Source organism: Amaranthus tricolor, chromosome 15 (assembly GCF_026212465.1).
Source record: "Amaranthus tricolor cultivar Red isolate AtriRed21 chromosome 15, ASM2621246v1, whole genome shotgun sequence".
Taxonomy (NCBI): domain Eukaryota; kingdom Viridiplantae; phylum Streptophyta; class Magnoliopsida; order Caryophyllales; family Amaranthaceae; genus Amaranthus; species Amaranthus tricolor.
This window is the reverse complement of record NC_080061.1, coordinates 1,150,855-1,165,825: the sequence shown is the minus strand read 5'-3', so window position 1 is coordinate 1,165,825 and position 14,971 is coordinate 1,150,855. Positions and strand designations below refer to the sequence as shown.

Sequence of the window (14,971 nt, the reverse complement as noted above, 5' to 3'; positions counted from 1 at the left end):
TGTGTAAGATTTGTGTTGCATCAGAACTTTTAGTCTTTTAGCTATCTCAAAGAACTCTCATATAAGAGAACGTGATTAAATACATAATATATCTTAAAGTCTTAATTACTTGATTAAATTTTTAGTTAATTAAAATGGTATCGTAACATATTATCAAAAGCTCCAAGGTACATTTATTTACATTATAAATGACAAAGAACTTGAGGATGCAAACAAAATTTGCAAAATTTTATGGTGGAGATTATCACGGGTGTAAGAAGTTAATTGTGTTCATACCTAACCACCAAATGGCAATTAAGATAGGAATTAAAATGACTAAAACTGAGTTTTGAACTCTTCTGAGTACAGAATACTGAATACAAAATCAAAAATACAAATACTTTAACTTAAGGTTTTAGAGTTTAAACGTGCTCCATCTGCAATACTCCAATTTTGAAGGAGTTCATTAAAAATAATACTATAATGAGCTTTTTTAATAACTTATTGAAAAAATAAAATTGAGTTTAATAAATGTAATTTTATTGTCCATTATCTTTATGGAGCCGAATATTTATAATTTTTTAGTTTTTGTATTATAATGAATTACAGTAAAATGACTTATCAAATCATAAGTATTTCGTATTTATGTGAAGTTATATATGAAGTTATCTGCCAAATGTCAATCGAAAACAACTTCTTTATTAGTTTTATTGCTAACAAGAGTAAGATTGCGTAGAACCTCTTTGTTAGTTTCATTTCATTGCTAACAAGAATAAAGTAGTGATGTTTGTTTTCAGAACATTATAAGTTATAAGATTTTCTACGTATTTTCTTGATAATTTATACTCCGACATCTATCACTACTGCTATTTTTACCAACAATTTAATTTACTTCACTATCCAAAGCTATAGATACTTAAACCGCAAACAACTACCTCACAATTATACGGACAGTCGGATACAACTTTGGACTGTAAATTTTATAACTTATAATTTTAAAAACAATATGAACCGAAAGTTGAAATCAAAATATTTTCCATATGTTAATCTTTTCTTTTCTCGAATTTTTTATGTTACTAGTATAACTAACACATTTTTAATTTAAATTTTCTAAATATATACGCTAGTATTGGATTTTTTGTTTTAATTTTTAGTCAATAAAGAATTTGACATGCTGATCTCAATCAGGGATCAGGATCCAGAAATTTCAGCTTCATTACCGCTAGATATACAGCATAATTTAATAATTTAATGCGTAATTTAACATTTAGTAATATATAGTTTAAATGTTTAATGCATAATTATGTAATCGTGTCATAATTTTATTATTAGGACTCACGTACGTACAGTATGGGACGCTCCAAAACAAATGCGTTTTGATGGTCATATTATTAGTTAATTACGAGTAATGACAATCATAACATACACCGACAAAATTTAAATGAATGATTGGCTTAAATATTATTATAATTATTATTATTTATTTTTGTGCTTATCTAAATTTATTATTTCTAATAAATTATATATATCCTTAAATCGACGTGATCATGACCACACATGACGTTCAAAATTTTACTAGAGGGAGAACATTAATTATATTTTCGATGTATTTTTATATATTTTACTAGAGGAAAAAAAATGATATATTTCATATATCTTATCCGCTTTTATTAAGAGGTATTTGAAAAATAATTGTTAGCTATTGACTTTTTAAGTTGGCTTGTTTAACCAGTTAATACTATTGATTTTTTATTAGCTTTTAAACTAGCTAAATAAGTAAACTATTTAAGAAGATATTTAGTGAAATTATGTAATGATTATTGGCTATTTAATAGAAAAAAAAAAGCCAAAACAAAAGGCAATAAAAAAAAATGTAAATTTTCTTTACGTTTCTCAAATTTCCTGTCCTAACTCAAATTGTGGCAAGTTTGGCTTAATTCATGATTAAGATCTAACCCCCCAGATATGAAAGATGTTGAAAACTAGCAATTGTGTATTTTATATATATATATATATATATATATATATATATATATATATATATATATATATATATATATATATATATTTGTTTATATTTTATAAGTCCTAAAGCTAGCTCAAATTTAGAAATTTGAGTCTAAAAAGAACATAATGAAGACGACACAAAAAATAAAATGAACTTTAGTCTCAATCAAACTAAAAACTTCCAACTTCTCAACTATACTAATTAATCCAACGACTTATCTTGTATAAGATATCTTACTACGAGACAGACTCATATAATTACCCATTTATCTAATTAATCACATATGATTATAAATAATTACTTTTACAGACTAATTATATATAAATCAGCTTAATAGAAATAGTTTGAACATGAGATCGTCTCACATAAAAATGTGTGTTAATCCAATTAGCATAATAATGAATAATAATACATCATTTTCACAAATCGGTGGAAAATACCAACTAATGATTTTATGAGACAAGTCACTTAGTTTTAGGTGGAAATGGACTTAATTTCTAACAAAATTGATTATTTTATAACCAATTTCTTTTTTGACCGTTTTGAAAAAATTTACTCACCACAAAAAGCCTTTGCTTCCAAGAGGAAAAGTGTCCACAAAATCATGACAAAAGCATAGTAGATTTTGTAGATTTACTAGTAATTTGTGACTGTTATGAGAAATTGGTGCATTAATTAGTATTATACCGAGAGATATAGCTTGTCATTTTTAGATTTGCATTTTGTCCGATTTTATTAGAGTCAACTTTCATAACAAAGTTCGGCAAGAATAGTTATGTTGTCAAACAAAACATGAGATCGTTGCCGGAATAACATATTTGTACTTTATTTTTTTACTTTGTACTTTAGATAGACTTGTAAGTTGTAACATATTTGTTTTAGTTTTATTTTATTAGTTTTTATTTTCAAAACATCAAATTTGTGCCGTTGCTTTTATCAAATTTTATAACTTTTTTTGTTTGTTGATGAGGTTGTCCATTTGGTTCGTTAATTGGGTTTTGAGTTTTGACATGAAAGTAACTAGTATAGTAGTATGTCGATTTTGTTTGATTTCATATTAGGTGATTTTTAAGTCGATTTAACTAATTGAAACTAAACTAAACCTAGACTTGAAAACATGTACGGAAAAACTATTTTTTTTTATTAGCCAACACCTACCGGCTACCAAACTGGCACTAAATCATGAAAAAACTGAAGTTAAGGGATCTAAATAGTAAATACTCTATGCTATTACAATAACTAAAACCTATAGTACTACTAAGTACTAACTACTCCCTCTATCTCTATGAAATAGCATCATTTGACTCAAAAAACTCTTACATATTTAAGTTAAATGATGCTATCTCAGACGGACTGAAAGAGTACTTACTACTTACCCAATTGGTGATCAATCAATTCTTTTATTAAGTGTATAAAATAGGGTGCTTAGCTCACAACTGGGTGATCACGTAGCTATTACCTAAGATGCTTTCTTACCATGCTTAAATCCATTGACTCCCAAGCAAAAACTCCAGCATTTAAGAAAACCTCCAAATTAGTGACAATATACAGTGTAAGGATTAAGGAACATTAATAATAAAGCATACAATGCAGCCAAAATTAGGCAATTAGTATTAAACAGAGTTGGCAGCTAATCACTCTTTTTTAAAACTAACAAGGTCACTTTGGCCCCAATCAGACCAAAACGAATTGACATTAACGCTAATCTAACATGGCAACATCCTAACTTCTTGCATTTCCATCGAATCAACCTAACTACGGGTATAGTGTGTGCTCGAGATGAGGCAGGTAAAGCTTTTTAAGAACTAGATGAAGTAAGTTTTAAGTATTTTCTCATATTGAGGGGTTGGTGGGGGTTTTCTAACAATATGCAACAGAAACAATGAGAACAGGCAAGAAAATAAAAATAAATGAATCAATCAGTTGCAGTTGATTAACTGAAGGATACGGAAATCAGACAAATCTAGGTATCTAACAACTATAGAGGCCAGTACAGTCCTATTTTCAATAAGGTTGAATACATAAGATTCTAAACCAACATCCTATGTAAATTATCAGGAAAAAAAAATCATCCAATAAACCCACCTTCATGATTCACTCTGCTTCATCTTCCAAAAAAATTTCGACTTTGCTGACTCTAAGGACATTTTTATCCACAACTATCTGATTGCATTACTTATCTTTTAGAATAAAGCATTTATTTTCTTCCCCGAATCGATCACTGTCCAGTCTTATTGTAAAATAAATTCAATGAAAACTAGCAAATCTTGCTGATCATAGTATCATGTACACGGCAGGTAAAGACACTCCACATTCTAGCTCACTCGAACTTAAGGTTTGGCAATTGGGTTATCGAGTCAGGTTTAGGAGATGATGTTTTAGGTTCAGTCTTTTTCGAGTTTACTGTGTACCTATCACCGTGTTGATTTGATTTTTGAAATTAGAGTCATTTTTTGCTCAGGTCGATATAAGTTTGACCCACTTACTCACCTCTAATGAGCTGACACAGCGCTGCAGGAAAAAATTACACAAAGACAGGTAGACAGATGCCCAAGGGGAGAATAGGCCATATGACCAGCTCTTCTGAAGTCTAAGACAATTAACAATTCAAATTTACAGGCAGCAACAATAATTAGCAGACTAAAACAGAGTGTCACCGACTGTACGCAAACAGAATTTAATAGGACAATAAAGCCAGAGTCAAGAACGTGATGAAACAGTAAAATGTTTGCAAGCTGGTGCCTATGAGCAGTCCCCTGAAGAAATTCAAGTAGTAGTTGCTGTAAGAAATACCCAGATTTTTTCTTAAAAGTTGACCCCAAAGTCCAACAACCTCTTGATCAGTTAGATCAAAAACCAGATTTAGAAATAGATCATCAATTTCCACCTAACTCGATGCTTAAATGTACCGGTAACCTTTGGCTAAAATAAGAAGGGACAAAATCCAGAACACATCAGAAGCCCCGGAAGAAAACAAAAGAGAGATCAAAGAAAAGAAACGGTGGGGTCAGGGGGTGGAGGCAACAGCACAATCAACTTCCTCAAAGTTCTATTAGGAAAAACAATAAAGGATCATGCCATTATACATAATGCAAAAGAACAAAGCGATCACAAACTGAAAGTTTAATGACATTTCAAACAACAAGAAAGGTTCAGAAATCTAACAAGTCTATGATTATCCAAGGTATATTTATGTTACAGAGGTCTAAGACATTGCTTACATTTCCCGGCGACGTTTCTTTTTTAGATTGTCAAAAAGTTGATATATATCATCAGATGTAACTGCTTCTGATGCATCACGATTTGCCTGAAAAAGGTTTAACAAAGAAAAATAATAAGTCATTTCATTTCATGACAAAAGGAACATAACAAGTAAAGGTATTATTCAAGCATAAGGAAAATTGGCATACAAAAAAATTTTCCATCTCATTTTTCATCTCTGCGATGCCACTCATAATCTCCACTTTCTGTATGTGACCAAGGTTATTAAACATGTTTAATGTGGCACCCTCCTGTTTCTGCAGCCTTTCGTCCCTTCTTTGCTTTCCCCGCTTCTCATATTCAGCAATTGTGTCATCTTTGTCAACCAGAAAACTGATGTGATTCTGTTCATAGAAAGCATAACATTTTTCACATCGGCAGAGAGAGTCCCTCCAGTTATTTCTAAGGAAAACAGTTTTGTTCCTTTCCATAGTTGGCAGTGCTTCCCTAAGATCAAGGCCAAGCTGGCAAGTAGTACCTGAACTACTATCTTGAATGCATTTATTCAAGCTCAATTTTTTGTCCGTCTTTTCTCCTGCAACCGATCCTTCTATATCATATATATTATCAGGCTTGATGTCACCATTGTCACACGATTTCGAGTTGTCACAACTTATCTTGTCAGCACTGATACATGAAGCCTCTACCAGTACTCCCTTCCCTTTTTCACCATTCGTGACCGCCTCATGTTTCTTAGGGGCCACAAATATGTTCTGGGGATAAAAGGCCAAGAATGAACAAGCTTTTGAGCAACCAGAACATATAAGATCCTCGTATAGTGGCTCTCCTTCATCGTCCACAGGAATCTGGAAACATAATAAATCTACCTTAGATCATGAGGAAACAGCATACAAATTTGTGCATAATTAAGCAAAAAAATATCGTCACATTCATATGTGGGAACAGAACACAAGACATGAAAGATATTTATTCCCCAGAGAAGGTAAAAGTATCATTGAAATAACAATATGATACAAAAGACGGAACAGGAGTCCTCATCGAAAACCTGTGTTGATCTGACACTTCTACTCCCCCATCATGTCAGTGTGTCAGATTCTCCATCATGATACTTGCACTACATGTTGAATCCTTCAATGCACTACACATGTCTGAACACATTCGAGTCCTGAGTAACATAAAATAAAACTAGGAGTCTTCTTAGGGAACAAATGAAGGGATACTATTTGGCAAATGATGCATGACCAATTGCAGAGCAATGACAGTCATGTTAAAAGACACCAGTGTTTTGATGATCCAAAATGCATGGCCTGTGGGTCTAAGAAGCCTCCCTTTATCTTCAAAATTGTCCGGAAACACAAAGTGTTTGAACAATTATGGATTAGTGGGTTTTTAAATTCACATTATGTGTTTGATGAATTGTTTCACAATTAATGATATTTATTCAATGTCAACTTAGAATTTAGTTCAAGCATGTTTTGTAATACATATTCAATTAACCTTCACAACCCCACCATTAAAATATTGTGTCTGCCCTTGACTTCGAAGGTGAAGAAGCTTTTAGTTTCAAAGCCAGTTAATCTGCACCAAGATAGCCATGGATGATGCAGATCAGTTATAGGCAGAAACTGTTAGCAATCTTTGGAGAAATACTCAAAAATAGCATTTGTTGTGAATGTAGGAGTAAATTTTGTATCATTTATAACCTAAGATATTACAATGAAATTTGATACTAACACCGGGATACCCTTTACTAGAGGAGATAAAAGGAGATTGTGGCCAATGAGACCATCAACTCAAGAAAGACTCAAAAAAGAGCAGCAAATGACTAATTATTCCTCATACTTACTAATTAGTTCCTCACTTTGTTACATTAGCTTTTTGCACAATTTTCAAGTATAATTTAAGTCTCATTATTTAGAAATACATTTATAGGAGTATTAAAATTCTATACATCGAACAAATTTAAGATAGTCTCACCGGGATATATTTTCACTTTTTTATATCCATGAAAAACCATATTTATATTACACTCTTTGTATGGAATATTCAAACCATAACAAACAAAATGATATGAAGAGAGTACTAATTACTAGGATTATTCAAAAAAAAAAAACTAGGTAATCCCTATAATACCTATCCAAAGCCATGTGTTACAAACAAAGCTGAATGCCTCGATTCATGACTGCGTCCTAGGCTCCTGGCAGCTAGTGTTTGCAAGAAGATGATTAGCTACCCACATTATGCACTGAATAGTAACACCAGAAAGTCTTCTCCTGGGTTTGCAGGAGAAGAGAAGACACTATTAAAGGCCGCAGAGGACTGTCTAGACTCCAGAACACAACTTTTTATGCTAAGATTCTGGCAATTAATGAAGGAATTGAGTTGGCCTCAAGCAATTAACACTGTTGAGCATATGATCCAAATGAATATTAAGGCATGTATCAAGATTTGTAAAAAGATACACCCCATAAAAGTGAATATGTTGATCTCATCAATCATTAAGGTAATGCCCAACGGAACATAAAAACCACTTTGCACATTGCTAACAAGCAAAAGAACATTTCATTACCCCTAGGCCTATGTCATTATGTGAATCCTACGTATGCTATCACCTAAGCGGAGTTTGGGGCATTAGATATACGTAAACGTACCCTTATGGTAATAAAGAGGCTAAATCCGATTAACTCTTATAACGAGCATTATCTACATTTTCACATAGACAGAAAACACATGATTTGACAAGTCATTTTACTATAGTCCATTACAATAAAAAATCAAAGACCTAGAAATCTTTGGCACCATCAAGATGGGCCTATCAGTCTTGAGCATGGGTTGAACTTGAGTAAGAAGTTCGAATATCGAACTCATTGGGTTCTAATTATAAGGACCCGAGGAGTCATTTGAGAAGTGTCTAAAATCCATATTTAAAATCCAACACGGATATTAAATTTTCAAAGTTATATTAATTGTATTTCCGAGTGTTTCTTTTAACAATAGATAAATAAAATAATTTACACTTTACATACAATTTTTATAGCTACAAATGAAAAGGCTATTAAAATTACAATAGACATATGAATCTTTAAGACTGATGGATAGGGAAAATAATATACCAACCTTCTCAGTAGAATCAAGACCAAGATGTTCCCGATGAAACCAATCTTCACATATACAGCACTGTACCATCTCTTCATCCTCTTCAGCAGCAGGATCGGGGTAAGGGCGATCACAGGTACAATATGTACCTTTAAAGTTGTGGTTGTATGCATTCTTTACATTTTCTATGTCCTTACCCGGCTGAAGCTTACAAATGAAGTTTCCAAACTTTGAATTTCCACAATCACACCTGAAGTTTCTCTTGGTCCACAGCTCCACAACCTACAAAAGCAACCAAATGTAAGGTTATTGTGAAAGAACATGAAGACCACTCCTCTAAGGACCGGAAGCTAACCAATGCAAAAAGTATAAATAATAATGTAGGTGACTGTTGGGAGTATGTCGGACAATCATGGAAAGGGGTTTTCATGAGTAGAATTTAAATAAAACCAACTCATAATTCTTTAAAACAATATCTTAATTTATAAATTTTAGTGCATACCGAAATTCCTATTTTCAATTCCTTTAAAATATCAGTTTTAAAAAATTGAATAGTAAATTACTGAGATTTAAAATCCATTCACGATAAGTCAGAACTTTAAAGATTCATTACTCCTTGATTCAGATAACCCAAGGTTATCCATCTAAAAAGAGCCAAGCATTAGAAAACCCTAAGGTGGCACATTGGCAAACAAGACAAATATACAGTTGAGGAAACCCTGTAAAAAGCTCAAACCGAACTTCATATTTCTAATTGATAAAAGTTGGCTTCTAACCTTTTCTATTGTAAAAAAAAACATAAGTGCCAAGAGCACTATACATCATGGAGGAAAAAGATTTCTTAGAAGAGAGAATCTTCACAAATAAGAGCAGTTGACACACAATATCACCATACCAAAGACAGGATCTCAAACAAACAGGTTCACAGTATTTAATTTATTACTCCTATCTGCAAATAAAACCCAATAGTTTTGTCAGATTATCAAGATACAAAAGGTTAAAGCTACTCTACATCTCAACTACACATTAGCCACCCCTTTATTTGCATTCCTTTCTTTTGCAAAAGCAGATCCATTTGCAAGGTATAATCCACCAATGTGCATATTAGTTTCAAAGTACCTGTACTTCAATTTTAATAAACTGCTTCATTGAACCAAAACATTGATGTTCGCAAGTCATAATGTCACAGATACAATGAAGAAATTGAGGGGGAAAAGCCATTAATGATAAGTAAAGGAAACCTTTCAGTAACAATCACTTCAGGATATTATGAAGATGAACATTTTCAAATAACTATGAAAGAAAAAGCCATTGATAAAATTCCATTATTTAAGTGTATACCACAATGCATATCAAATTGTGCTTTTAATGTCATTTGAATATGAAAATTTGATGGATGTACTTTTAGGATTGTGGCCAATTTGATCATGTATTTTCAAGCAAAAATATTTGTGGTAAATAAACCCAAGAATCAACAAAAAAGACAAAGAAATTTAATGTGAACACTCAAAAGCAAGAAAAGTCCATCAAAAATGAACTGAGACTTTTAATAAAGAGTATACAACATAAACTTACAAGGATATCAAGATCTCTCAATTTGACCTAATCAACCTAAACCTTAGATGCCTCTTGATTAAACAAAAACCCTTTAATAGCCTTAACTCAAGTTTAAGCTGAGCACTTCACATCTTAGCTTTTCCAGAGTTATTACCTCCCCTGGCCAATACATATAGCCAAAAATAGGATTGACCAGCTCCAAAGAGATAAACAATCTACACCAAGGATCCCAAATCAAAAATAATCATAGAAAGAATATATGTTAAAATATATGAAGTTTTCTAAAATAGTCCTAGTAATATAACAAGACTATCAACTTTGCATACATCTTTTTTCATGTAAAATAATATTTATGTGCTACTTCAATTGACTAACTTCTTTCCATCTAGCTAGCACATCAATATATGATGTGGTGCTACTAACGAGCTAGACTTAATTATCAGGCGAGGCCACAACCCATGTATAACATTCACGGCACATGAACTCCAAGTCCTTTGGGCAACGAAATTGATGAAAGATCATCATAATACACACACACTATATACATATATAACCCAGAAATTGTCCTTCGTGAGAAATCAAATGAATCTTATAGGACCTCAAAAAAATATGTCAACAAAATTCAGACACCGAAACTTCTTCCCACAACTGAAAAAAAAATAATTACCTCATGTCCTTCATGACAAGACAAGCTGCAAGCAGTACAAAATCCAGCAAATTCTTCGGGAGTGCATGTCAAACATGAAAATATAGCCTGTCTTTTCAGATAACCATTAGAGTATGTACACTCATCTCCATCATCACCGCCCAAAACCATTTCAGCTTCCTGTAATACTAATATAGTCATCACATAGAATTGATGAGAACAAAACTGTCCTTTGCAGAATATTTTGAGTGTTTTACATTTGATTTGTTAGGTGTTATAAGTTTCTAGTGAGCGAGACCAGAGAAAGTGCATAACTTACTAACACAAGTTCATATCAAATACCAACAAATGCATGCAAAAAAGGATTTACATGCCAGATTTCACATCAAAAAAATATTTCACAATCCTAACAAAACAAAAACAAAAAGAGGCTAGCTAAACCTTCAAGTTAACACTCTCCTTGAATAAGATGACATATTGTTAGGACCAACCAGGTCTACTATGCTAAAACTCAGCCTATAGGAGATCACCACCATTCAACTAAAGGAAATTGGAAGTGGCACACACCATGAAGTGTATGATAACCAAATGAAGGGGAAGACTGCAGAAGTGGAATGCTAATAAGCACAAAAAAACCATGCATGCAAAAATTAATTAATTAGGCATCAAATTCAGATCTAATTCCACAGTTCTCATGGTTTCGTAGCTTGTATTGAAAGGTACAAACTACATATTGTACCCCTTACCATACTATGCTATGAGTACTTCAAGTGCCTTAAACAAGGCTTCAACTTGGGGAGTTTTGGGGTTCAAATGAACGCAACACACCCATTACTCCAAACAGCCTCTCTATCCCAACTCTTATCCCTCTAAAAGCACACACTTCTATATCATCAAAGTTATAAGGACGAAGTGGTTAATAATCAACGTTTAGATGCCCACAAACAAGTTTACACATACACAATCAAAGCTTCAACAATTGAGAAGTAAAAATGAACAAGAAAAAGTTGAAATTTATGAATAAAAAAATGAACACGTCAATTTGAGAGGTAAGAAAATACTATGAACAACTTGTTCAAGGACTATAAATTTGATCTAAACAAGGGGAAGCGATTGTAGTTATAGATGCTTGAGTACAAAAGATTACAAGAACTCTCACTAAAATCACTTGGAAAATCACAAGGATCCCTAGTGTTGGATTCACTCAAAACATCCCATACAATTGCTATAATACCCCTTTGTAAAGCTCCCGAACAAGAATTGTCTCTCATGTGTGTTGAAATAAGGCAACCAGGTATTCATTCCCCTAGGAAATAAGAGTCTTTTATTTCAAGAAAAACGCAAACAGGGCATGTTGCTCATCCAAGCCAGGTTATCCTCGACTGAGCAACATATATCAAACCAAAACAGAAGCTCCTGAAAAACTGATGCTCTGCCGAGCTATATGGGCCTCGACCTTGCAGTAGGCTAGTGATCGCCGATTTATTTGATCAACCAGCAACCAGAAGCTGTCCAAAAACACTGCTCGCCCAAGCATCAGTACCTGCAGCCATACGCTGCTGCTATTGCATCTGAAGACATCCCATGTGTAAGAGCTTGCTTGAGCATTGAACCTTCAACAAGCATCCCACATTCCCACCACGTTGCAAGCCCAAGCTCGTACAAAAGCCTCCAACACATCAACACTTTTCTTCGCAACACCAACCAAGCATCTGCAAACCACTACTCTTGTTCACTATGCTTCCATTTCACCAACATTCGTGGAGAAAATTACTGAGCCATACTCAACAAAAGTCAAGTATGTTTTTCCTTGCTCTTTTTCTCGTTTTAAACATTCTAAACAACCCATTGAATATTTGATATTTCATTTGAATTAGGTATTCAGCTATTCAACATCTTAATCAATATTTCAATCAAATCATATCATCCTTTATGCAACACCTTACTTTTGATTACATCCCCAAATATAAAGTAATATGAGCCCATATCAAATTACACGTGCACATACTTCTCCAAAACCAAGTTAAGTGGACTAGGTCATGTCTCCTAGTGTCTCAAATACAACTGTACAATACAAGTATGTGCTTAAGTATAGAAGTCGGTTATTATATGAAAAATCCCCGTCATTTCAATCTACAAATTAAGTATCGAACACACTCCTGCTCATGTAAAAATGTAGCCATTACAACTGTCAAGGAAATTTGGGTGAAATAGGGTTCCAAGTTTCACAGTCCAGATTCCATAATCACTAACAACCCATTTGGTTGTCGGTATTAAATAGTGGGAATAGTAATAAAAAAGTTAGTATAATGTTGGTAGGAAAATTTCTTGACAAGTTCAATGGCAATGCTTTCAATTATTAATATTTTCTTTCTAAACTTCATTCCAACACATTAACATTTAGAGGGGTGGTATTAGGTGGTGATGTAAATTATAAAAAAAAAAATTAATGATCAAAGTTTTATTAGAAGAGAATGACACAGTACATTTCATATGACAATTTACATAATAAATCATTATCATTACTACTATTTAATACCAACAACCAAGTAGACCATAAGAGTACCCAACCTAAATTTAGGAGTGTGAAAGGGCAATGCTAATGATTTTAGGATTTATTTCATCCTAATTAGAACTTATTTAAGAAAAACATAGTATATAATCTCATTCCTCAGTACCAACACATAATCAAATTTGGGAAAATAATTGTAATGTGCGATGAACAAATATTAGTATTGACTTATTTAGCATTCAATTATTAAAAAAAGAACAAATCAAAATATAAAAATAAATTCCCAGTCCAATTCCTCAGCAAACCAGATCAAAATCATGCAACTCGAAAACTCAAAAACCCTAACAAAATTAGTAAAGTGAAGAAAAAAAAGGTAAATAACAAGGAAATATACCAGTTCGCGTTCTTCAACGTCATCAAGATACTCATTGAGTGTACAAGTTTGCTTTTCACGGTCATCTTCAAACACATCATCCATTTTTGTTAATCTTGACAATCAAAATTGAGGAATATTTTGTAAGAGAGGTTAAATATCAAACCCTAATTTACGACTAGAGGGGTTTTATTAAATGCATATTTAGGGATTGGGGTAAAGAGAAAAGAGAACGAGTGAAGCCTAGGGGGAAAAATGGGGAATTCCGGAATAGGGTTTGGCTAGAGCTTTATAGTGAAGGACCGCGAGGACTTCTCCCGCCAGATCTTTCATTTTGTTTAATGATTTATGAAATACTTTGTATAAAAAGATAATATATATAATACATAATATTAAAATAAATAAAATAAAATAAAATTTTAAATGTCCTCTTATAAAATGGGGATATATAAAAGTAATTTTCTACGTTTTGAATAACTATTATTTATCTATATATCCTCCTTTGATGTATGCTTATGCTTAAAATTTGGATGCTAAGCAATAGATTATTAGTTTATTTAGTTGGTTTGTTTGATAATGATATCAAATTAAATGGATATTGTCTTTAGGGATGATCAAGGTCGCATTCTCCTCACTAATAGTAGACACGTACAAGCCAACTAGGCCATAGATCTCTCGAGAGTTTCATCTACATGCTATAGTTTGGAGGTTGCTAAAAAGAATGATTTCAAAATGATTCACTTTGAGGGGGATGCACTCAACGTGATTATTCTCATCACCAAAAAGGATAAAGGCCTTGCTCCAGTTTATTTAGTTTACGATTGCCCTTTTACTTACTTGTCTTTTCTTTGATGGTTTTAAGTGTAGCTTTGTTCGTAAAGATGATAATACTGTAGCCCATATGGTTACTAGGTGGAATATGGATATTAACACTGAAAAAGTTTATATGGCCCCGTTTTGTGATTGTCTTCTGACTTTGAAAGAGCTTGATTTGAGCTAGTTTATCTACAAGTGATTGAAAAATAGATATCATGAATATACAAATTTTCATAAGTCATCCTATTAGTAAAAATTATATGTCTAAAGATTTTATGAAATTAAATTTCTATGTATCAAATAAACTTATTTTATGCAAACACATGTTTAAGTAAACAATTTTTTTTAGATGAAATAAACACACTTTGAGTTAAAATAAATTAGTTAAACGTCAAATTATTTGATTTCTTGTATATATATTTTGTATACAGAACAGTTGAAAAAAGTAAAGCTAGATAAGAATCGCTGAATCGGATTCGAGACCTAATATCTGGAATGTAATATTTGCTTCAATTCAGACATGACCCGATTTACATCTCTATAAAAAGGTGAATATATATATATATATATATATATATATATATATATATATATATATATATATATATATATATATATATATATATTAATGAATTCTAATTATAATGCTAATAATATATTGAAAATGATAACAAACTCATTCTAATCAGTAATTATATTAAATAAGGATATAAATATGATGATAATAATAATAAGTTGATGACATTACTATGACATTTTGGA

General features: G+C 32.2%; 1 protein-coding gene across 1 annotated transcript; it reads right to left on the bottom strand.

Moving 5' to 3' along the window:
* Nucleotides 1–5,014: 5,014 nt before the first annotated feature.
* On the bottom strand, nucleotides 5,015–13,728 carry LOC130800860 (uncharacterized). The gene is made up of 5 exons (XM_057664569.1): nucleotides 13,415–13,728; nucleotides 10,530–10,688; nucleotides 8,327–8,587; nucleotides 5,398–6,054; nucleotides 5,015–5,294 (listed from the first exon to the last, which is right to left on the bottom strand). The coding sequence occupies exons 1-5, from the start codon at nucleotides 13,496–13,498 to the stop codon at nucleotides 5,205–5,207; spliced, it is 1,251 nt and encodes a 416-aa protein (XP_057520552.1). The 5' UTR covers nucleotides 13,499–13,728; the 3' UTR covers nucleotides 5,015–5,204.
* Nucleotides 13,729–14,971: the final 1,243 nt, after the last annotated feature.